General features: G+C 41.1%; 1 protein-coding gene across 1 annotated transcript in view; it reads left to right on the top strand.

Moving 5' to 3' along the window:
- Nucleotides 1–2,328: 2,328 nt before the first annotated feature.
- CCDC168 (coiled-coil domain containing 168) overlaps nt 2,329–23,090 on the top strand; it is a 38,710-nt gene continuing 17,948 nt past the window's right edge. The window contains exons 1-4 of the mRNA XM_021716048.1: nt 2,329–2,556; nt 2,681–2,714; nt 2,805–2,847; nt 18,715–23,069. Coding sequence (XP_021571723.1) covers nt 2,329–2,556; nt 2,681–2,714; nt 2,805–2,847; nt 18,715–23,069 — 4,660 coding nt within the window. The remainder of the gene's footprint in view (nt 2,557–2,680; nt 2,715–2,804; nt 2,848–18,714; nt 23,070–23,090) is intronic.

Raw genomic sequence — 23,090 nt, 5'->3', positions numbered from 1 at the left:
CTCAGCCTTCCAAAGGCGCGGGATTATAGGCTGAGCCACCGAGCCGGGCTCAATCGTTTGTTTCTGAGTTGGAGTCTCACTACACCGCCCAGGCTGGAGTGCAGTGGCACACTTATGTCCACCCCAGCGTTGACCTGCTGGGCTCAGGCAAGCCTCTGTCTCAGCCTTCCAAGTAGCCGGAACTACAGGCGCACACTACCATGCCCGGCTAATATTTTTATTTATTGTAGAGACTAGGTCTTGCCAAGTGGCCGGGGCTGGTCCTGAACCTGCGGGCTCAGGCAATCCACTTGCCTCGGGCTCCCAAAGTGCTGGGATTACAGGCTGGGCCATTGAGCCGGCCCATTTTCAGTTCTTTAAGGGCTCTTCAGTGAGATACTAATTAAGGATCCAATGCCATAAAGCTTGAAAAGATCTAAGGAACTCAAAAGAGGAAAGTGTCAAATCAATGAATCCCCTTTAAGGTATTAAACATTAAATGAATTAGAGAATTTCTGCAATCAGTCAAGAAAAATCGAGCATTTTGCCAAGCTGCCTTAAATGTTACATATATAAAAAATAAAAACCAACAGGCTAAAATCACCTCAGTTGTGTTTGTGAGGAGGGGAGATGGAGAAGGTTGTACTTTACTACAATCCAGAGGATTGCTGAAGTTTCTTTCAGAGCTAATGAATACCTACCCATGCATTCTGAGGGCCATGCTTTGCAAAGACAAAATCCAAAGTCAGAGTTAAACCTAAATAAAGAATATAAATACCTGTAGGCTATGGTCCAGTAGACTGGAAGACTAAATTTCAACTTAGAATGTCATTGATCTCATGATCTCCAAGACTCCGAGAAAGAAAGCACTCAGTAACTTTTTGTTGCACTCAGTTAAACTGATGTACAGAGGAAGCCTGAATATTATATATTATACTGTACTCCAGTATAATGGATAATACTTCTTTGCTCAACCCATCTTGGGTAAATGAAGACAAAGGAAGTATTAGTTAATTACATCTTCAAGGACAGAGTACTCTAAATTCAAAGTGTGTTAGTTAATATTTTTCAATTTTAGTCCAGACTATCCTACTTGTGACTGAAAATGTATTTGCTCAGTAAGCTTCCAGGCCTACCCTCTGGATCGTGAGGAAAAGTGAGCAGTACTGTACTTAGATCAGCCTCTGCCCCACCTTTAATTCTGACATCAGAAAAGGCATCACAAGTAACTCCCTGGAATCACTGTACACAGTGTGAAAAGGAAATTCTCCAGGAGGCCATTCCAAAGACTAACTTTAGTTTTCAGCATATCAATAGACTGGTGAAGGAGAATGTCACCAAAAGACCCCTTCAGCAAAAAGAAATATGTGTTAATATTTTAAGAAAAAAATTATACATGAGAGATGAGCTATCATAATTCAACATTGTAGCAATGGGACTTAGTTACGCTAAAAAACATCTGGCATTTATCTGAAATTCAAATAAAATTTTGCATCTAATATTTTTATTTACTAAATCTGTCAACCCTACATTCATTCTAAGAAAGGATTACAAAGAGGATCCCCCCCCCCAAAAGGAATTTTTTTTGGAGAGCAGGCCCCTTGTAGCTTTTCCTGCTAGGTAAGTGTTCTAGCTTGCATTGTGAGAGGCTTCGTTCAGCTTCAATGATGCTGATGTGGAAGAGGTGAAACAAAAAACAGCAAAAACACTAAAAAGCATCAAAATTGATGAGTTCAAAAACTGTTTTGAGTGTTGGGAAAAACGTCTCAATAGGTGTATCAAATGGAGAGTATTTCGAAGGCGACTGACATTTAAACATGTCAGAATAAATACACATTTTTAAGAAAATTCTGGTTTTTGGGGGGTATCCCTTTGTATATTTTCCTAACCACATAAAATATACGATTCCTAGTTGCAATAGAAATGGTTGTGTCAAATACTTTATAACAATTCAAATTTATTCTGTATTTTTTGAATTATAGGGCAGTAATAATCCAACTATGCTAGGAGATTATTTATAAAATTATGTTGCTTTTAAATTAGTAGAGGATAATTTTTGTGTAGTAAAAATCTACCTATAGCATTGGATATGTCTTACCAATGAACTTTCATTATTGCTAAAGTAAGTTGATGTTGATATGAGCTCAGTTAAATACCCATTATGACACGTACCGCACTTAAGCCCAGAGCAATCACTGTTGCACTTGCTAAGACATTGAGCCACACTGGAAATTTTTTTCTGAGTGTTGCGCCTAGTGAGAAGATGGGCATACCAAGTTTTTATATTTTAGAGTATCTGAAATCAAGAAATTTTGAATGAGACACCAATCTCTTTAACATTGCATTAAAATGTCAAAGAAATATGATTTTCCTAAGAAAGGGGTGAAGGGTGGATTGGAAGATAATATATTTTTGACATGGGAACTTCTAGAGTCCTGGATTACTCAAAATGATTGGATGGCAATCCTTTTTATAATTTTCCTGGTAATTATTTTTGAGGTAATTCTCATAAAACTTTTCACAGCCTTTCAGAAGAGTCCTGCAGCTTCAGAAAACCACAGGTCAGATGCCCAGGAGGTAAGAACAAATGGTTAATTTCCCCCTCCTCTATTTTTCAAAATCATACCTAAGAATAAATTGTACAACTTTTGAACTTTGATATTTAGGTTATTCCTCTAACAGTTTTTTCCCCTCAAAACAGAATGAAGACAGTTACCCGAAAAGCACAAAACTTGGTGAATATTCTACAATTTCATATTTTATCATAAAACTCATTCAGTCTGAGTTTCTTTCATTGACACTGCGACCTTTTTATTCCCATTTAGTCCTAGAGAATTGGCCAGCTATTTGTTCCTCTTCAGAAGAAAGGTAAGTGATATATTTGAAATGAAATGAAATAGGCTGGTTATGTTCTGTTCAAAATTGCACTGACTTCTAAATTTTAGGGAAGGGTTTTCCTATATGTACAGAGGACCCCAGCTGTTTAACATCATGATTTCACCTACCATTTATTTTAAATGGTTGCTATTGCTGTGTTCCAAGCTGCATTAAGAGCTCTCGTTCATGTATTACAGAAATTATCCTTCAAAGTAGGTAGTGTTGTTATTGTTTTACAGATGAGGAACATACAACTTGGAGAGAGTAAGTGATTTGCTTTTCTACTCTAACGCTCCAATACACACAAAAAGTAGTAATCACTAGGTCTTAAAATTCAATTGAAAATGTATTTATTTAGCACCTACTGTGAAACAAACAAACACTGAGCTAATCAATGAAACAGTGACATGAAAATCAGAATTTGCCAGGCATGGTGGCTCTCACGTTTCATCCCAGCACTTTGGGAGGCCAATATAGCAGGGCCACTTGAGTTCAGGAGATGATGCCTAACCTGGGCAACGGAGCAAGACTTTGTTTCTACAAAAGTAAACAAATAAAATAATTAAGTATTAGTCAAGCATAATGATGCATAGTCCCAGCTACTTGGAAGGCTGGAGTGTAAGGATCACCTAAGCCCAGGAGGGTGAGGCTGTGGTGAACCATGGTGCCACTTGCATGCACTCCAGCCTGGGCAGCAGAGTGAGACTCCGACCAAAAAAATAAATAAATCAGAATTTATCAGCTTGCGAAAGATGTCTCGGTGCTGGGGATTAAATACTGACTTCATTACCATTCTTGTTGCTATCAATACTTTAATTGTTTCAATAAAAATGTATTAACAATGATTAGGTATCTACTATGTAGTGGACACTTTTTTTTTTTGTAGTTCCACCATACTTTATTCACTGAATGAACACAAATGATCATAAAACAATCTGTTATTACACAAGGACTTGTACAACAAGTTTGTGTTTTTTCAGTAATTTCCATGGAGACAGTTAAGGTTTTCTCTCGGTTTTTTTTTTTTTTCTTTTATTATAAAGATGTGTTTGATACTGGGATACATATAGTAAGATAGTCTCTGTTCTCGAGAAATTTACATGTATATTCTTGCGGAGATGTAAACATAAAGGATGATTGCCTTGCTGTATACTGACACAGTAATTGAAATACAAGAACATTTAGGAGATACCTAAGCCAGCCTGGAGGTGTTGGATGCGAATGGCTTCACAAAGAAAGTCATGCTGATGCTGAATTTGAAAGGATAAATGAGAATTAGCTCCCCAAATACATAGTGTTAGGAGAATAAGAGCAACATTCCAGAATATGAGCAGAGGCAAGAAACTACAGGGCATGTACAAGAAGCTACAATTATTTCAGACTCGCTGGAATGCTAAGGTTGTGTGAGGGAGTCATAGGGGATGTGAAAAGGTAGGCAGGAGTCAGATGGTGCAGGGGTTTCTTTACCGTATAGAAACTTGGAGTTAATTCTATAGATGAATTAACTCCAATTCGCTGAAGGTGGTTAAGCTTAGGAGTGGCACCGTTTTGCATTTAACGAGGTCCCTAGCCACTGTATGAAGAATGAGTCTGAGGATTACTTGATATGAGTCTTATTTGTTTCATTTGTCAGGGGTACAAAGAACGTATTCATTTAATCTGGTTGCTTTATTGTCATCCTGGCAACTCTAGTTCTCAGGTGGGTATGTTGGGAAGCTGTAACAATAACGAGGTATGGATAGGTAGAACTCTTGTCAGGGTTGATAGGGAACAGGAATGCCAGTGCAAGCTAGAGCACCTCAGTAGTGTAATCAGAAGAAGTCCAGTTGGACAGACCTGGAGCCTGCTTGAGATATTACAGGGGTTAAGTTCACATGTAATTCAAAGCCAGACGATTGACAAGCTAGAGGAAGTCATAAACAGAAAGGGAGAGAGAAAGATTTTCAGCTTCCGAATTAAGGAGACCTCACAGTTCTCCCTTCCTTGTATGCTATTATTCCCTTCTGCCTAGACAAGAGTAAATCCTTTGGGGGCACCTTTCTAGGGGCCATTAGGGGAAAGTAAATGAGGAAAAGAGTGGGAGCTGGTGTTGGGGGGAAAGGATTAGGGAAGAGATACGGCTCCTATGGTGGCAGCATTAAGGTGAAAAAACACAATTTGAACTTAAAAAGGGCTAGCTTTGTATCATAGTTCTGCCGTGAATGATAGCCTTGGGCAAATAACTTAAACTCACCATACTTCGATTTTCTTATTTTCAAAATACAGGTTAGAAGAATTACCTCTTAGGGATATGATGAAGATTAGTTGAAATGATACGTGAAACAAAGCAAAAATATTTCACCCTGGCACCAAAACTTCTTATTTGGGATAACATCTTCACAATTAGTTTTGAAATAGACTGGCATGAATATTGGTAGAAACCCAAGCATCAAAATGGCTAAAGGGCACTATATTAGAGATGGAGGGTATTTGGGGATCTTGCCTTTCTTGTGAAACGGGAGAAGAGAGAAAGTTGGGGCTGGGGGGCAGAGGGAGCAGAACCGAGGGAAATGCAAATGAAATGGTGTGAGATTCAGGACTGAGTGGCATAAAGGATGGAACCACCATTCAGGATCTGAAATTGGGGCTCCCAGCCAGCCAGCCATGGTCTTAGTGAGCAAAGCAAACTGCTGACCTTACATCACATTTGGGGGAGTGGTTTGTTTTAGGGTTGATCTCACCCACAGATGTGTGCTCATGGGAGTCTGTTATCAGTTACCTGACTTTGAAAGCTTGAACTTGTCACTGACTGGTTTCAGAAGCATATTTCCTAAAGGGAGTTGCCATCGATAGATCACTGCTTAGTTTAAAAACACATTTGGTGGTTTTTTTGTTTGTTTGTTGCTCTAACTATAGGACTGCCATTGATTGATTTAATTGATTTGCAGCCAGCTCTGTAATTGATATCATTGGTTGTAGAACTGTAAATCTTTGTGTAGGAGCATGGGGAGTTCTTTTAAAATCTCAAAGGCCAATTGATATTTCCTGGCGAGGAGACGCCAAAGGACATTTCACAAATGAAGAGACATACCTAGTGTTTAAATGGGAGCTGTTTGCATTGCTGTAATCAACTCTCTCCTACTCTGCCTCCAAGTCTTTACTAAAGCTAGCCATGTTTATGAGTGATTTGTGTATGAGGAGGTTTTTCTCCTCACTGAAATTGAGGAAGGGGTTGGGTCAGCTTCTTATCAGCAGTCAGGAGCCTGGAGGTGGAGATGACTATTCAGCAAATATTTACTGAGAGAGCCTACTCTGTGCCTTTGAGACTCATCACAACGCAGATTCCTGACTTATGTTTGGGGATGGGGAGGGTCAAATGATAAACAATAACATAACAAATAAATTATATAATATGTCAGGAGGTGATATGTGCCATCACGGAGAGCTCCACTCACCAGACATAGTCTCAGTGAGCAAAGCCAACTGCTGATTTCACATTAGATTTTGAGGAATGGTTGGCTTCAGGGTTTTCTTATGTTAGGATTAGCTCATGCCCATTCCTAATCACTCAGATATGGGATGTGAGACTAAGTCTAATCATCTGAGGTAGAATGGGTATTAGAGAGTAGACATCCTGGTCATCCAACCCAAATGTTGTCTTAGTTGTAAGGACAGACCTTGCTACCAAAGATTACATGCTAGAAGTAATGGATAGGTAACAAAGATGTGTGTACAGTCTGTATTCGCTTGCTAGGGTTGCCATAACAATATACCACAGACTGGGTGACATAAACAACAGAAATGTATCTTCCCATGGTTCTGGAGGCTAAACGTCCAAGGTCAAGGTATCAGCAGGTTTTGTTTCTCCTGAGGCTTTTCTCCTTGACTTGCATATGGCCACTTTCTTCCTGAATCTTCACAGTCTATTCTTTTCTCTATGTGTGCATGTGCCTGGTGTTTCGGTGTCCAGATGTCTTCTTATAAGGGCACCAGTCATACTGGATTAGGGCCCCAACCCTAAAAGAATCAGTTTAACTTAATCACCTTTTGATAGTGTTATCTCCAAATGCAATCATATGAATTACAGTCCACTCATATAGACCTCATTTAACCTTAATTGGCCTCGTTTCCAGATATGGTCACTTTCTGAATAACTGAGGGTTAGGACTTCAACATATGAATTTTGGGGGAGCATAATTCAGCCCATAACATGGTCTTTATATTAGAGCTTAATAAATGTTCTAAAAATGGAAGGAACTTGAAAACTATTTAACATAGTTTAAATATTTACCAAATATTTGTGTATTATCTGTGAAAAAATGTAATCATTAGAATAACCTAAAACACCACAAATTCTAATTAGCCAAATCCAGATTAATGAGATTTTGTTATATAAGTAATTATTTAGCACAAATAATTTTTATGGTTGGGTAGCTCATGATGAATTTAGCATATTGCCTTTGCTGCTTTGTTTGACTGAGGGTTATTTAAAAGTAAGGTCACACTTCCAGTGAAGTATGAGATAATTTGTGTTCCCCAAACAAATAGCTCCTAGAGTTCATCTGATTGAAATATCTAGTGAAATACCTAAAATGGTTATAATAGCTTGCTTGACATAAGTAACTCCATTTGTTAAAATCCTCCATGTTAACTTCTTGCCTGACCTAAAAATAATGCCCCCACCCCCCCAGTGTGTACATGTAATTTTTGTTACGTTCCCATGACCACAGACCCACATCCTTGTCCCCCCTGGACTGTTTACCCTGACCATTTGAAAATTCCCTTACTACAAATTCTGTGTAATTGTATGCTTTGTTAACTGAAATCAGATGTTGCAACAAGAGATTGTTCCTTGCAAAATTCTCCCTGCCACATCCCCATATTTATTCCTAAATTTTGTTCCCTTTTGTTTGTAGTTCCTTATTCCCTCACCCCCCTGCTATGTAGCCCACTTGCAGTTTTTGCCTTTATAAGTTTCTTGCTTGTTTCACCCAGGATCAAGAGCTTTCTTGGCGTGAGCCTACTCTTGACTGCATGCGCTATTAAAGGACTCATAATTCAAACTCGGTGTGCTGGCTATTCTCCTTTTTCGCAGTTTGGCTATAACATTTGAAGGCCCCAAGCAAGATTATCACCAGCTCGAGCAGCAGCTTCGCTCCGGCTCTCCCTGGCTTGGTGGAGAGGTTGTAGGGGAGGTGTCTCCGGAGTCACCTCAGGGCCCCTTGCCCTCTCATCTGACTCGGAGGGAGGTGGAATGACTACTGGCAGCTTATCACCTCAAAAAGAACCTGAGTCCATCTGCATTCTCCTAGGATATAAGAATCTGTTTTGTTCTGTTTGTGCCCACAATTCTGTTTAAGGGAGTCACGGCCTGCTGAAGTTGCCTTTTGGACACTATTCATTAGGCCAAGATGTTGCCTGAATAGAGCCCTCTGGTTTTCTGCCCTGAGGTTGTTCCAGGGATCCATAACTCTTCTGACTAGGTCTGAACACACCCTGTCTGTCATTGTATTTTAATGGTATGTTTTAACTGTTTGCTTGTTGTTTGCTCCTTGTTTGTTATGGGTTCGCAGAATTCACCACCTATCAGTCCTCTGAACTGTATGTTGAAAAATTTCTCTGTTGCATTTGCTGAGGACTACAGTGTCTGCCTTTCAAAAGCCAGGCTCCAGACCCTCTATAAAATAGATTGGTCTGCATTTAATGTTGGTTGACCCTCTACAGGGTCCTTGGATGTTCATGGTACTGAGTCTGTTTGGAAGGTCATCACAGTGACTCCTGGTCACCCGGATCAGTTTCTCTATATTGACCAGTGGTTAAGTTTAGTCCAAAACCCACCTCATTGGTTGAAGGCATGTTCCCTTGAAACTCCCAGTCATGTCACCTCACCAGAGATTTGGAAACCAGGACTTTTTCACCCTTGTCCGTCTTAGCTCCATCCTACTTCTACTAATTTATATCCTGTCTTACAGACTGATAAAACTGATGATCCCCTTGAGGACGCAGTTATCCGTAACTCTAACCCTCTGCCTTACAATCCTCAGGCTTCTTCACCCACTATCACCTCTTCCACCTCCCCCATGCCTTCTCCATTTTTGGCTACCTGCTTTCACTCTTGGAGCAATCCAGTCCCTCTCCTTCCCCTTTGGGAAGTTCCTCCTCCACAGGGGGCAGATCGAATCGAGCAACTGTTTCTGGTATACACCCCTTTTTCCTCTTCTGATTTATACAACTGGAAATACCAGAATCTGCCATTCTCAGAAAAGCCACAGGTTTTAATTTCTCTGATGGAATCAGTTATGCACACACATTGCCACATTTGGGATGATTGTCAACAACTCCTTATAACTCTTTTTATTGCGGGGGAGCAGGAGCATATCAGAGCTGAGGCTAGAAAGTCTATTTTAGACTCTGTTGCAGGCACCCAGGAGGAGAGTCAAGAAATGTTAAGAGAGGTTTTTACCCCTCTTGCCCAGACTGGAACCCCAACACCTCAGCAGGGTTCAAGGCACTAGATACCTATCACTGGACTCTATTAGCAGGTTTGAAGGGGGCAGCCCAGAAACCTGTCAATCTTTCTAAAACCACGGAGATTCTCCAAGGACCCGAGAAATCTCTGGGGTTATTCCTTGAGTACCTCCAAGAGGCATTTTGAACTTATACCCCTTTTGATCCCTTGACTCCTGAGAATGCTGGAGCTATCTATTTGGTATTTGTGGCTCAGGCAGCTCTGGACATCTGGGAAAAGTTTCACAAACTTGAGGGCTTTGCAGGAACGAATATTTCTCAGCTGCTTGAAGTAGCCCAAAAGGTTTTTAATAACTGAGATGCTGAGAAACAGAGACAGGCAGTATAGGCAGCTGACAGAGCTCCAAGAAGACAAGCCAAAATCCTGGTAATGGCCCTCCAAGCCCTGGGAACTGATTTCAAGCCCCTTCATCACAATCAGATAACCAGAAGGGCCAAAGGGGTCAGAAAACTGAACATATTTGATTGGCAAAGAACCAGTGTGTCTATTGTGAGGAACTAGGACATTGGGTCAAAAATTGTCCTAGCTGCCCACAGCAAGAGGACCCTAAGTCAGTTCTGGTCCTGCCCTCTGCTGGAGAGACTGGAAATGACTCAGACTGAAGAGGCCAGGGCTCTTTTACCTTAGGCCCAAGAGCCCATGGTAACTGCCACTATCGGGGGCCACCCAATTCAACTTTTAGTGGATACTGGGGCAGAGCACTTGGTCCTAAAGTCACCATTGGAACCTGTCAAAAAAACAAATCTTGGTCCAGGAGGGCAATGGGGGCAATTGCTGGTTGCAAATTCACATTTAACTGTACTGTCAATTTGGGACAGATATGGGTCACCCATTCGTTTCTCATAGCTCTGGACTGCCTGTTCCCTCTTATAGGCTGGGGCTTTGAAAGTTAAGAGCCACCATTGTGTTTTCACCTGACAAAACTGAAATGTTTGCTCCTACTGCCTATCAGATGCTCTTAGCTGTTCCGCTTTCTAAAGAATATCTTTTAACTTCTTCTAAGTCCCCTACTGAAAATGCCTCATTGAGTTTACTTCTACAGTTACAACAGGAGTTTCCTTCGTCTGAGTGGAAACCAACCCGCTAGGATTGGTGAAACATCATCCTCCAGTTATGGTAAGGCTGCTGGCATCAGCTACCCTTATTTGCATTTGTCAATATCCTATTAGTTCACAGGCCTAAAAAGGAATCACTCCTCACATCAAAAGATTCTTATCAGCTGATATTCTAACACCATGTAAGTAGGCATGGAGCATTCCCTTCTTGCCAGTTCAAAAACCAGGAACTTCTGACTGCTGACCAGTTCAAGACTTAAGGGAGGTCAATAATAGGATTGAAGCCATCCATCCTATTATTCCCAACCCGTACACATTACTCAGCCTGCTTCCCCCTCCACATCAGGTGTATACTATGCTGGGTTTAAAAGATGCCTTCTTTTCTATCCCTTTGTCCCCTCTCAGTCAACTCATCTTTGCTTTTGAATGGACAGATCCTGACTTGGGGGACACCAGTCAGCTAACTTGGATCTGGTTACCACAGGGTTTCAAGAACTCCATGACCCTTTTTGGGGAAGACTTGCAACAGGATTTGTCAAGGTTCTGTGCCTTATACCCTGAATGTACTTTACTCCAGTATGTAGATGGTCTCTTGCTTGTGGCTGCAGACTTGGATACTTGTTTAAAAGGTACTAAGGTACTTGTTTAAAAGGTACTCTGTTACAACTCCTCCAAGACTTGGGCTACCATGTGCCAGTGAAAAAGGCACAGCTCTGTTCAACCGAAGTTTCCTACCTGGGATACTGGCTGAAAAAGGGTAAGTGAGCCCTGACCTCGGCCCAGAAAGAAGCCATTCTTCAAATTCCCATGCCAACCACAAAGAAACAGGTACGGAATTCCTGGGGACAGCAGGATATTGCCGTCTGTGGATCCCAAGATTTACTGAAATTGCCAAGCCCTTGTATATGGCCACTACAGGAGATCAGCCCCTAAAATGGACTTCTGCTGAGGAAGAGGCATTCCAGCAGTTAAAAACAGCTCTTACCCAAGCCCCAGCTTTAGCCTTCCCAGATGTTACCAAGTCCTTCCACCTGTTCATTCATGATAGAGAAATTGCAAAAGGGGTCCTCACTCAGACCTTAGGACCCTGGAGGAGTGGCTTACTTGTCAAAAAGACTGGACCCAGTGACCTCTGGCTGGCCCTCTTATCTCCAGGCCATTGTGGCCATGGCCATACTAGTTAAGAAAGCAGATAAACTGACTTTCGGCCAAAACCTAGCTTTAACTGTTCCCCATGCTGTTGAAACTCTGCTCCAGGGAGCATCTGGCCATTGGATGTCAAACTCCTGTATCACCTAGTATCAAAGCCTCCTACTTGACCAACCTAGACTAACTTTCTCTACTACTTAATGCCTCAATCTGGCCACCCTGCTGCCTGATGATAATCCAGAAACACCAGTTCATGACTGTGAAGACATATTGGACGGTCTCTCAGGCCAGCCGGCCCAACCTTTAGGACATTCCCTTAAGCCAGGCTGATGCTGATGATAGCAGCCTGGTAATAGAGGGAGTCCACAAGGCTGGTGCAGTTGTAACCACGGCTCATGACATAATCTGGTCACAGGCATTGCCTCAAGGTACCTCAGCTCAAAAAGCTTTGTTAATTGCTTTAACTCAGGCCCTGCACTGGGGAACAGGAAAGTGGGTAAACATCTTCACCAACAGCCAATATGCCTTTGTTACAATCCATGTGCATGCCATAATCTACAAGGAACAAGGTCTTCTTACCATGGCGGGTAAGACTATAAAAAACAAGGAAGAAATCTTAGTCCTCTTAGAGGTTATATGGTTTCCTAACGAGGTAGCTGTCATTCATTGCAGGGGACACCAAAAATCAGACACTCCAGAAGCAACTGGAAATCGTCTGGCAGATCAGGCTGCTCAAGAGGCAGCAGAACTTCCAGTTGAGCTCCTGACTGTCTTGCTAACTAAAACTTTTCCAGCTCCTTCTCTCTCAAAACAGCTTACCTATACCCAAGAGGAGGAGGAACAGGCAGACCTAGTGGGAGCTTATAAAAACACTACCAGATGGTGGATCAAGGACTCTAAAATTATATTACCTTAAACCTTTGGACACACCTTGGTAAAACCACTACATTCTACTACTCACTTGGGAGGTACCAAAATGATTGAGCTGTTAAACTGTTTTTATCATATTAATGACTTGAAGAGCATAGCTGCAACGGCAGCTGCCATGTGACCTGCCTGTGCCCAAGTCAATACAAAGCAAGGGCCCAGACCTCTGGACAGCACCAGGGCCCAAGGATTAAGTCCTGGAGAAAAATGGGAAAGAGATTTCACTGAAATAAAACTTCCCCATGTGGGGTATGGCTATCTACTGGTGTTTATTGTAATTTTTCTGGATGGGTAGAAACTTTGCCACCAAAAATGAAACCGTACTTATGGTTCCAAGGTTTTTGTTAAATGAAATTATTGCTAAGTTTGGGCTCCCCCTCTCTATTGGCTCTGATCATAGTCCTGCCTTTACCTTGTCCGTCGTACAGCTAGTTAGTAAAGCACTAAACATTAATTGGAAATTGCATTGTGCTTAACAACCACAAAGTTCTTAACAGGTAGAACACATGAACTGAACTCTAAAATCAAAATAATAAAAGAGACCGGTGAGAAATGGATAAGCCTTTTGCCTTTAGCTCTTCTTCAGACCTGATGCACCCCATATAAGACTGGGTTTACCCCATATGAAATCATGTTTGGAAGACCCCCCTCCTCTGTTGCCCTGGTTACCCATCCTAGAAGAAATAACCAATCTCTGTTAAAGTATCTCCAGTCCCTCCAGCAGGTGTAGGCCGTTGTCCACTCCAGCATCCGTGCTGCTTTGCCCACTCCATCTTCCACATCTTGTCATCTGCCAGAGATCTGTTTTTCAAGAAATTCCAGAAAAAGGGACTAACTCCTGTCTGGAAGGGACCTTTTGTCGTCATCATCACTACTCCCACAGTGCTCAAATTTGATGGGGTACCAGCCTGGATTCACCACACACAAGTCAAGAGAGCCACGAAAACTGATGTAACTCCACCAACTCACTTTACTGACTGTGCTGTGGCGACCAGGGACCCTAGATATCCGCTCCCTTGACCGATAAAGAAAAACAACCATAAAAAAAAAAAGAAGGCTAAAAAAGACGACGTTGCTCTACCTTGCTCAGCTGTCTGGACTGCAACGAGAGACCCTAAAAATCCTTTCAAACTCACCCTCCGAGCCCTCTGACCTGCTCCAACTACACCACAGGCCGACCAACTGACGCACACCTGAAACATGAGACTTCAATTGCCCAGAATAGACTAATTTACCAGTTAATAATTCTCTGAATGCATTGTACTCATTCCTTAGCCCTTGCCTTTGCCATCCCACTTGCTTTAGCTTTTGGTATAGGTCTTATATAACTGTAGCTCCCGTAGATTGGAAATGTAGCGAAAGGGTTCTGTTAATGCTCTACTATCTCTCATGCCTAGGATGTATTATTGTCCTATTATGCTTACAATAAATTTAACTTGTTTCATTTTAACTGGGGAGTCTAAAACCATCCTGTACTCCTTCTCCCTAACATCTTTTGCCTCAGGGACAGTGTTAGCTACTCAAAACTGGACGGTCCCTTTCAACCCAACCTGAACTGATCTGGTTCCTACTAACCGGGTCATTCTTATAGTCTCTCTTTGCAACCTTCTTAATCTCCTTGTTAAGCCCCCTCATGTCCTCCTATTGGGCCCCCTTATGGGTGGAGGCATGGTCAACACCTCCATACCTGTCTGTGATGCCCCCAACATGCCCTCGAAATCCCACCAACCAACACTGTAATCAGGCTGACCATTTCTTTTGCCCACAATGGAAATGTGTCACTATCACACCTTACAGTGGGGGGTGCAATGGTACTTCCCAAATCATCCTTTGGCAAGGTACCAGTCCAGACCCCAATTTGACACTGGTATACATAAAAATTATCAACCCCTTCACTATTCTTGGGAAACAGGATCTACTTGGGGCATACGGGCATATATAGCTGACTATGACCCCGTGCTTTATTCACCATCCAATGACGAACACTCACCTAACCACCTAGCCAGGCCGGTAGGGCCATTAACCAACTGGGGAGATCACATGTTCAGTTTCCATCAGCCTCCGCCTCTTGCTAACCAAATTACAACCCCGAGTTCACCTCAACATCTCCCAAAGTCAGCTCCAGAAGCTCACCCAGGGGCACAGCCTCCAAAACTAGCTATGGGGGCTCGCCCAGGAGCTAGTCCACCAGCTCAACAGCCTCCTAGTCTTTTTCCTAAGTTAACTCATATGAACCATTTGCTCAGTTCCACTTGGCCTCCGTTAGTTTCAGATTGCTGGCTCTGCTTAAAGTCAAGGCCCCCTTACTATGCAGGCCTAGGGATCAATACTCTTGTTGTCAGCAACACTGACAAAACTATATGTTCTCCAAAAACAGTTCATGTCACCATAGGAGATGTCACTGGAAATGCCTCTTGACTTGTAACCTCGGATTTCAATCTAACAGCTTCACCATTTTCTGATGTCTGCATCTCGTCTCTCACTGAAACTGTAACTGAATCCATGGCCTATGTGGCCCCTGCCAATACTCGGTTTGCTTGTCCTGCCAGTCTTATCACCTGTATTACTGCTGAAATGTTAAACAATAAGCCTATCTTATGTATTACTGTTCATGTGACTTCCCCAGGTATATGCTTACAGCGGTCCTGAAGGGACCCTTTTATTCAATCCTCCTGGTCTTCCAGCAACTCGGTGGAAATGTGCTGCCCCCCTACTAGTGCCTGCCTTAATTGGGTTCAGCATAGCTGGAACAGCTGCACTCAGTACCGCTACCCTGGTCCATAGAGAACTAGGGCTAACTAACCTTGCACAAGACATGAATTCTAACTTAAATTACATGCAATCTGCTATAGACCAACTCCATAACCAGGTAAACTCCCTAGTAGAAGTTGTCCTCCAAAATCATAGAGGCCTAAACTTGTTTTTCCTATCCCAAGGGTGACTTTGTGCTGCTCTCAGAGAAGGTTGTTGTTTCCATACAAACAAATTTGGAAGTATTAAAGTCACCCTGCAAAAGGTCCAAGAAAATATTGACAGGTGACAAAAAGAAATAAATAATAATAAATCTTGGTTTCAATCCTTGTTTGACTAGAGCCCTTGGTTAACAACTCTCATCACCAGTTTGGCTAGCCCACCTATCCTCCTCTTCCTCTTAAATTGAATTATTAACTTCATAAAACAATGAATCAATTCTGTAAAACTTATGCATGTAAGAACCTATTATAATTCCATACCCATGACTGACGAGTCAACGAATTGACTCATGTACAACTAAAGGGGGGGAATGAAATATCTAATGAAATATCTAAAATGATTATAATAGCTTGCTTGACATAAGTAACTCCATTTTGTTAAAATCCTCCAGGTTAACTGCTTGCCTGACCTAAAAATGACCCCCCCCCCGCAGTGTGTACATGTAATTGTTGTAACATTCCCATGACCATGGACCCACATCCTTGTCTCCCCTGAACTGTTCACCCTGCTCATTTGAAAATTCCCTAGCTTCAAATTCCGTGTAATTGTATGCTTTGTTAGCTGAAATCAGGTGTTGCACCAAGGGATTATTCCTTGCAAAATTTCCCCTACCACATCCTCATATTTTATTCCGATATTTTGTTCCCTTTTGTTTTTAGTGCCTTATTCCCTCACCCCCTTGCTATGTAACCCACTTGTGATTTTTGCCTTTATAAGCTTCTTGCTTGTTTCACCCAGGGTTGGGAGCTTTCTTGGTGTGAGCCTACTCTTGACTGTGCGTGCTATTAAAGGACTCATAATTCGAACTTGATGTGCTGGCGATTCTCCTTTCTCGCAGTTTGGCTATAACATGGCCTAGTTTATATGAGGTTCAATTTTTTATTTTAGGCTTGTCCTTTCATAAAACAGTGACTTTCAAAACTTATCATGCACCAGAATCACTTGAGTTTTAGTAAGTTCTTGAGTAAGTTCTTACTAAAACTCAAGATTTCTAGGCCTAACCCCCAGACTTCAGATCCAGTTGGGATGGGTGGGCTTGAGAATGTGCATTTCTAGCAAGTTTCTGGGTGTATTTGTCAGGGTTTTTCAGAGACACAGAACCAATGCTTTTTTTTTTTTTTTTTTTGTTGGAGTCTCACTCTGTCGCCCAGATTGGAGTGCAGTGGCCACTCCCAGCCACCGCAGCCTCGACCTGCTGGGCTCCGGTGATCCTTCCGCCTCAGCCTTCCAAATAGCTGGAACTACAGGCATGCGCTACCACGCCCGGCTAATTTTTTAATTTATTGTAGAGATGAGGTCTCACCAAGTTGCCCAGGAAGGTCTCAGGCAACCCACTCACCTTAGCCTCCCAAAACGCAGGATTACAGGCTGAGCCACCGAGCCCGACTGAATCAATGCTTTTTAATTTTATTATTTTAAAACTTATTTTTAAGCATTGGCTCAAGCAGTTAGGGTGACTAGCAATTCCAGAATCTGCAGTTCAAGTGCAAATGCTGTCTTCAGGCAGAATTTCCTCTTGTGAGGAGTAGGGCAGATATCAGTCTTATGTTCTATTCAGGCCTTCCACTGAATGAATGACACTCACTCATGATTAGGGAGAGCAATCTGCTTTCCTTAAAATCCACTGATGTAAATGTTAAGTTCCTCAGAAAATACCCTCAGAGAAACATCCAGAATAATATTTGACCACATATTTGGGCATCATGGCCCAGACAAACGGACACATAAAATTAGCCATCACGCCGGCCTTGGTGGCTCAGCCTGTAATCCCGTGCCTTTGGGAGGCTGAGGTGAGTGGATTGCCTGAGCCCGCGGGTTCGAGACCCACCTGGGCAGCAAGACCTCATCTCTACAATAAATAAAAAAAAAAAAATCAGCCGGGCGTGGTAGTGCATGCCTGTAATTCCGGCTACTCGGAAGGCTGAGGCGGAAGGATCGCCGGAGCCCAGCGGTTCGAGGCTGCGGTGGCCGGGAGCGGCCACTGCACTCCAGTCTGGGCGACAGAGTGAGACTCCAACTCAAAAAAAACCCAAAACAAACAAACAAGCAACAACAACAACAATTAGCCATCACACCAGGTGGCGCTGTTGATAAGAAGTGATGAGCACTTAGACTGAGACTAATTATTTGAGAGAAATGGATGCTGGCAAGTTCATATCATAATGATCATTGCTCCACCCCAAAATTGTATGGAGAAGCATATTCCTTAGATGTAGGCTTTTCTGTTGATTATGGATAGACAACTGTTAAGGTAAGCTGTACTTATCTATACATAGCTACGGTTTATATCATTGGACATTCTTTCATTGTACCTATTACATTTCCTTTATGTTTTAGTTATTATTTTTTTTATTTTTTTGTGTTTTGAATTAGGGTCTCACTCTGGTGCCCAGGTTGGGTTTATAGGCATGTGCCACCAAACCCAGCTAATTTGTTGATTTTTTTCGTATAGAGATGAGATCTCACTATGTTGCCTAGATTGGTCTCGAACTCCTGGGCTCAAGCTCCTGCCTCAGCCTGTCAAAGTGCTGGGAGTACAGGCATGAACCATTGCACCTTGCCTAAATTTTTATAAGAATGTTTTTTCAGCCGGGCTCGGAGGCTCAGCCTGTAATCCCAGCACTTTGGTAGGCTGAGGCGAGTGGATTGCCTGAGCCCATGGGTTTGAGGTCAGCCCGGGCAACTTGGTGAAACCTCGTCTCTACAATAAATCAAAAATTAGCTGGGCGTGGTAGCGTGCACCTGTAGTTCCGGCTACTTGGAAGGCTGAGGCAGATGGATCGCTGGAGCCCAGCAGATTGATGTTGGGGCGGCCGTGAGTGAGCCATGGTGCTCCAGCCTGGGCAACTCAAAAGAAAAAAAAAAGAATGTTTTTTTCTTGTGAAAACTTTCATATACAAAACAGAAAAAAACTGATATTCCTTGTAAACGTGTATAATCTTATCCTGCACCTTTGACCCATTGCTGTCAAAAATAGACTTTAAGAGAGATAAAGGTGGAAAATCTCTTTCTCTAAGCTGTATAGTAATAATAAATGATTTAGTTCATTTTATCAATTGATTGGCTTATTAAATGAAAGGAACTAGGTAATGAATTATTTTGTAATGTGGATAATAGTTTTCTAATTTATCTCTATGCTGATCTGTTTTCATATAATATACTGGGTTTCCTTGAACCCAGAAGACAGTTCTTATAATAAATATATCCTAAGTGATTTCATTTCCACATTGTTTTCTTGTATTTTAGAGTTGACACCTTTTCAGGAGAAAGAACTACTTCATCACTTACATCTGAAGAAAATGAAAGTCGTTTTAAAGACAGAATTTTATCATCATCTGAATGTACAGCTACCAGCATAGGTGAATATCGAGTAAGTCACTTTAGTGAAAGTCATCTTCCATCTTCAAATGGGATTAGTTCATCTTTCTCATTGTTTCATTCAAAAGTAAAGGAAATGTTTCCAAGCCATAGAGAACCTCCAGAAAATGAACATGAAACAATACAATTTTCCTCCAAGCATTTAATTTCAATAATGAAAACCAACAAAAATAAAAATACAGTGGTTTCTTCTGATTTTAACTTTTCAATAACTAGATTCACTGTTGACAATGAAGATCTAGATGTGGCACCTTGCCCTTCTGTCCATTTGTTTCTTTCTAGAGACCAAGTTAGACATCTGGAAGAAAATGTGAGAGATCAAATTTCTTCAAAATACAAAGCTGTGTTAGAGAGTGAAACTATTTATCTGTGCTCAAGACCTCAAGAATCTTTGACTCAGAAACAACATTCTGTTGGAATGGTTAGTTCTGAGCAAGCACAAGATTATTTTCCAGGACAAAGTGATATTCAGAATGAAGGTTTTTATGAAGCCCAATTTACTAGTCAAGCCCAACAATTAATTCACAGTCAAGAATCAATCAGCCAGCCTGATATCAAGGCCAGCACCTTTGCTCAGCCTCAAGATATGATGAGGAAACTATTTTCCAGCAGCACACACGACTCCTTCCAGATACAAGATTTTGACAAGAGCCAAAATTTTGGTAAAATCCCATGTATTGTTGAGACACAAGAGTCAATCAAAGGCCTAGAGTCTGATGAACACTTAGATGAGGCCAAATATTTAGCTTATTTTGAAGATTCAGACAAGATTGAGTATTCAACAAAGGGGCAAAATACTGTCTTTAAGAATGCTGAGTTTCTTGACATAACTGTAAATCCAAATTCAATTGCTAAAGATATGTCACAATTAGAGAGTATAAAGCCACAAGGTCAGCAACAAATTGCTTCATCAGAATTAAGTCAGAATTCTGTATATAGCTCAGTGCCTCTTTCACCTACCATTAAAGGGCAGAAAAACAGAAGAAAAATACCAGACATTAAAAGCAAACTCAGTCTTAATGTTAGATATCTAAAAGTGAAGAAAACACCAACTTCACACGTGTTTCAAATCATAGTGTATCACACTTTAAAAAATAAGGACGAGTTAGGATGCAAGTATAACATTGAGAAAAAAGAACTATGTGAAAAGAAAGATATATCAGATATAGCTTTGCATCTTATTTCTGTTTCCAAGCGTATTCCTCCTTACATTAAAAAGTATTCCAGAAAAAAACTAGTAAAAGTTGTACCAGGTTTAATGAAATATGGACATTATCTGCAGAAGCAAAATAAGTTGCCAGATGCAGAGAAAATTAATAATTCAGCTTCTATTGAGGAGAGAGGAATTTCAGGGGTTATTAAAAATGTAAAGCAATGTGGAAGAGAAAATAAAGGACTAAAAAAAATTTCACCAGAAATGTTACCTCAGCTAGAACAGTCTTCTGTGGCCAACACTGTTCAGGTAAAAGTACCCTGTTCGTTAATAGAAACAATCAGGAAGAGTAAAGAGTCTCTTAAAGACCCAAGCACACAAGCAAAGGAAATTGGTGTTGCAGAATTTCAAGACACAAATAGTAAAGAAACATTTGACCTACATGTTCCAAAGCATGAAACACCTTTAGAAGCAGCTGTATCTGAACCTATGCAGAAAGTTGTTTCCTCTTCCACAATGGAACTGAACAGAAGAATGAAAATACAGGAGGACCTACCAAGTACAGAGAACTCCCAACTTCAGCTTTCAAATGGAGAGGAGTTACTTACTAGTACACCAGAAAAGCAAAGATGCTTTCCAAAGGAAAATACACAGAAACCAAAAGAATCTATGGAAATTATTCTGAAGTTGTCAAATGTCCATATGCTCATTTCCCTAGGAAACAAAAAACATAAAAGCAGTGAAGAACTAGAAAGCATGACAATTCAAGTACACACAGAAAGTATAAATCAGAAGGAGAAGGGACCATTAATACTTAATATTCCGGAACACAGTGACCTAAGTGAAAGTGAGGAACTGGAATGCAACACTAGACTTAACGTAAAAAAGGTACATCAAGATCAAAAAATATCTGATGCATTTCACAATGCCACTTACACAACCATTTCTGAACCACCTGATAGGGAAATGCATAGCAGATTAAAATCCAAGACAGACACTTCAAGGGTAATAAGGCTCAGTCATTTGGCGTCAAAGCAAGAGAAATTACCAGATGACAATAAAACACAGAATGCAAACTGCATTGATAAAAGCTCTATATGTAAAAAGCCACAACAGTGTGACAGAGAGGAAGAGGAACAAGAAGAACAAGAAGTCATTTTAGAGCTGACACAAGGTTTCAAGTTCAGCATACAGCTAAAACAAAAACCCAAATATTTCAAATTTGAAATGGAACAGACCAGTTCAGGAAGTAGGAAAACTCCAAATAAAGAGCAAGAGGTACACCCACAAACTCTTTCGACACCAACTATTTTGGGGACTAGTCCATGCCCTGTGATGGATCCATTTCAAGTTGAGCAGATGAAGCACAGCGCAGATAGACCTGTAAGCAGAGAAAGTGCTACAGATCCAAATAATTCACTTACAATGCCAGAGAACTTGCCAGCTGGGAACATTTTAATTGAAACACCAGAGAGTGGTGTCCCATTTGTTGAAAATCCCAGAAATACACTGGATAGTCATTTTGAAGAAGAAACGGAGGACTTAAAAAGAGATTTACCAACAGTTGCCCTGGGATCTTTCAATATCCATATGTTCACTGTACCATATTTTAAAAGGCAAAAAATTAAAAAGAAACAATCTGGAAGAAAAAGTGTACTCAGTGTCAAAAATGTAATTATGAAAGTAAAGAAGCCATCAGTCTTACTGACTCCTTATATCAGAGTACATGGTACTCCAAGACATGGAAGAAAGTTGAGAGGTAATTTTGAAATCATAATTAAACAGACGCTACAAGATAAAGTTGTTGTGGATGTGCTTCCAGATGTTATTCACTCTCACATGTCTATTTTGCCTAATACTGGAATGCGTAGCAAATTAAATGAAGAGAACCACAATCATACTAAGCGACTACAAGAGCAATCCCAAGTTGAACGGGAAGAAAAGTGTTCAGATTCCATTAATAAGGGAAATGAATCTCAATACACACTCGAAACTCAATTGCAAGATGAAGTGGAAGGGATCACAGAAGCCCTACTAACAGCAGTTCCTCCTGATATCTGGAACTTCAGACTGGAAGCAAATCCAGCAAAGGAGATTAAAACAGAGAAAGAAGTGCATCAACCAGTCCCGTTCACAGAAACCATTATGGAGTCTATTGACGCCCCTATAATGGAGCCATCTCATGCTGAGAATGTGAAGAGAAGCCAGATAGCACAAACAGACTTCAAATGCACTGCAGATTTGGAGATGCCTCTATCAATGTCAGGAAAGTCACTGACTAGGGACCCTTTAAACCAAATAAGAGAATGTGATGCTCCAAGTAATGGAAGTGATACAAGGAGAATAGATGCTTTTGCAGGAAAAAAGGCAGAATTACCAAAAGATGTACCAGCAACTTCTCCAGAGACATTTGATTGCTTCATACCTGTTTTATCTTGTTCTAAAATAAATAAAAAGAGAGTAACATTTGCACCCATTTCAAGTATTTTAGAGCTTAAACATATAAATATGAAGGCAGTGAAGCCATCACTCTCACAGATAATCAATATCACAAGCCATAGAAAGGAATTGAAGACAAAGAGCATGAAGATAAACCAAGCTAAGGGACCGGTACCTAAATATCTAAATGCTTTTTACTCCCCCATGTATAGCAGATTACAGAGAGAATTCTGTCATTCTCAGTTAAAGCAAGAAGAACCAGCACGTAAAAAGTACATTGATGTCTTTGCTAAGAGTAGTGCATTCTGTGACACAGAGGAAAAATTGCAAGTTGGAGAGAAAGAGGAGCAAAAAGCTGTACTAGAAGCAGCTGCACAGCAGAGCCAACACCTAGAGTCTGATGTTCATCTAATGAAGGAGATTCACCTTGATGAATCAGACCCAGCACGGAACTGTTTAACACAGGAGCTTCCTATTATTGGGCAAAGTGTGCAGCACCAAGCAGGTTTTACACCAACAACCTTGGAGGCTAGCCTCAAAATGGGTCCTCTAGAAACTGAAGAACTAAAGAACGCCAACAAAATAGAGAATTACATAAAAGTCCCTGTGGGTGCTAAGATTCTACCTCCCAAACCAGGGAACTCATCACTTG

The sequence above is a fragment of the Carlito syrichta genome, unplaced genomic scaffold (genome assembly GCF_000164805.1).
Source record: "Carlito syrichta isolate Samal-C Ts95f unplaced genomic scaffold, Tarsius_syrichta-2.0.1 Scaffold308132, whole genome shotgun sequence".
NCBI lineage: Eukaryota > Metazoa > Chordata > Mammalia > Primates > Tarsiidae > Carlito > Carlito syrichta.
Note: the sequence above shows the minus strand (reverse complement) of the source record. Positions and strands in the feature narration are given on the sequence as shown.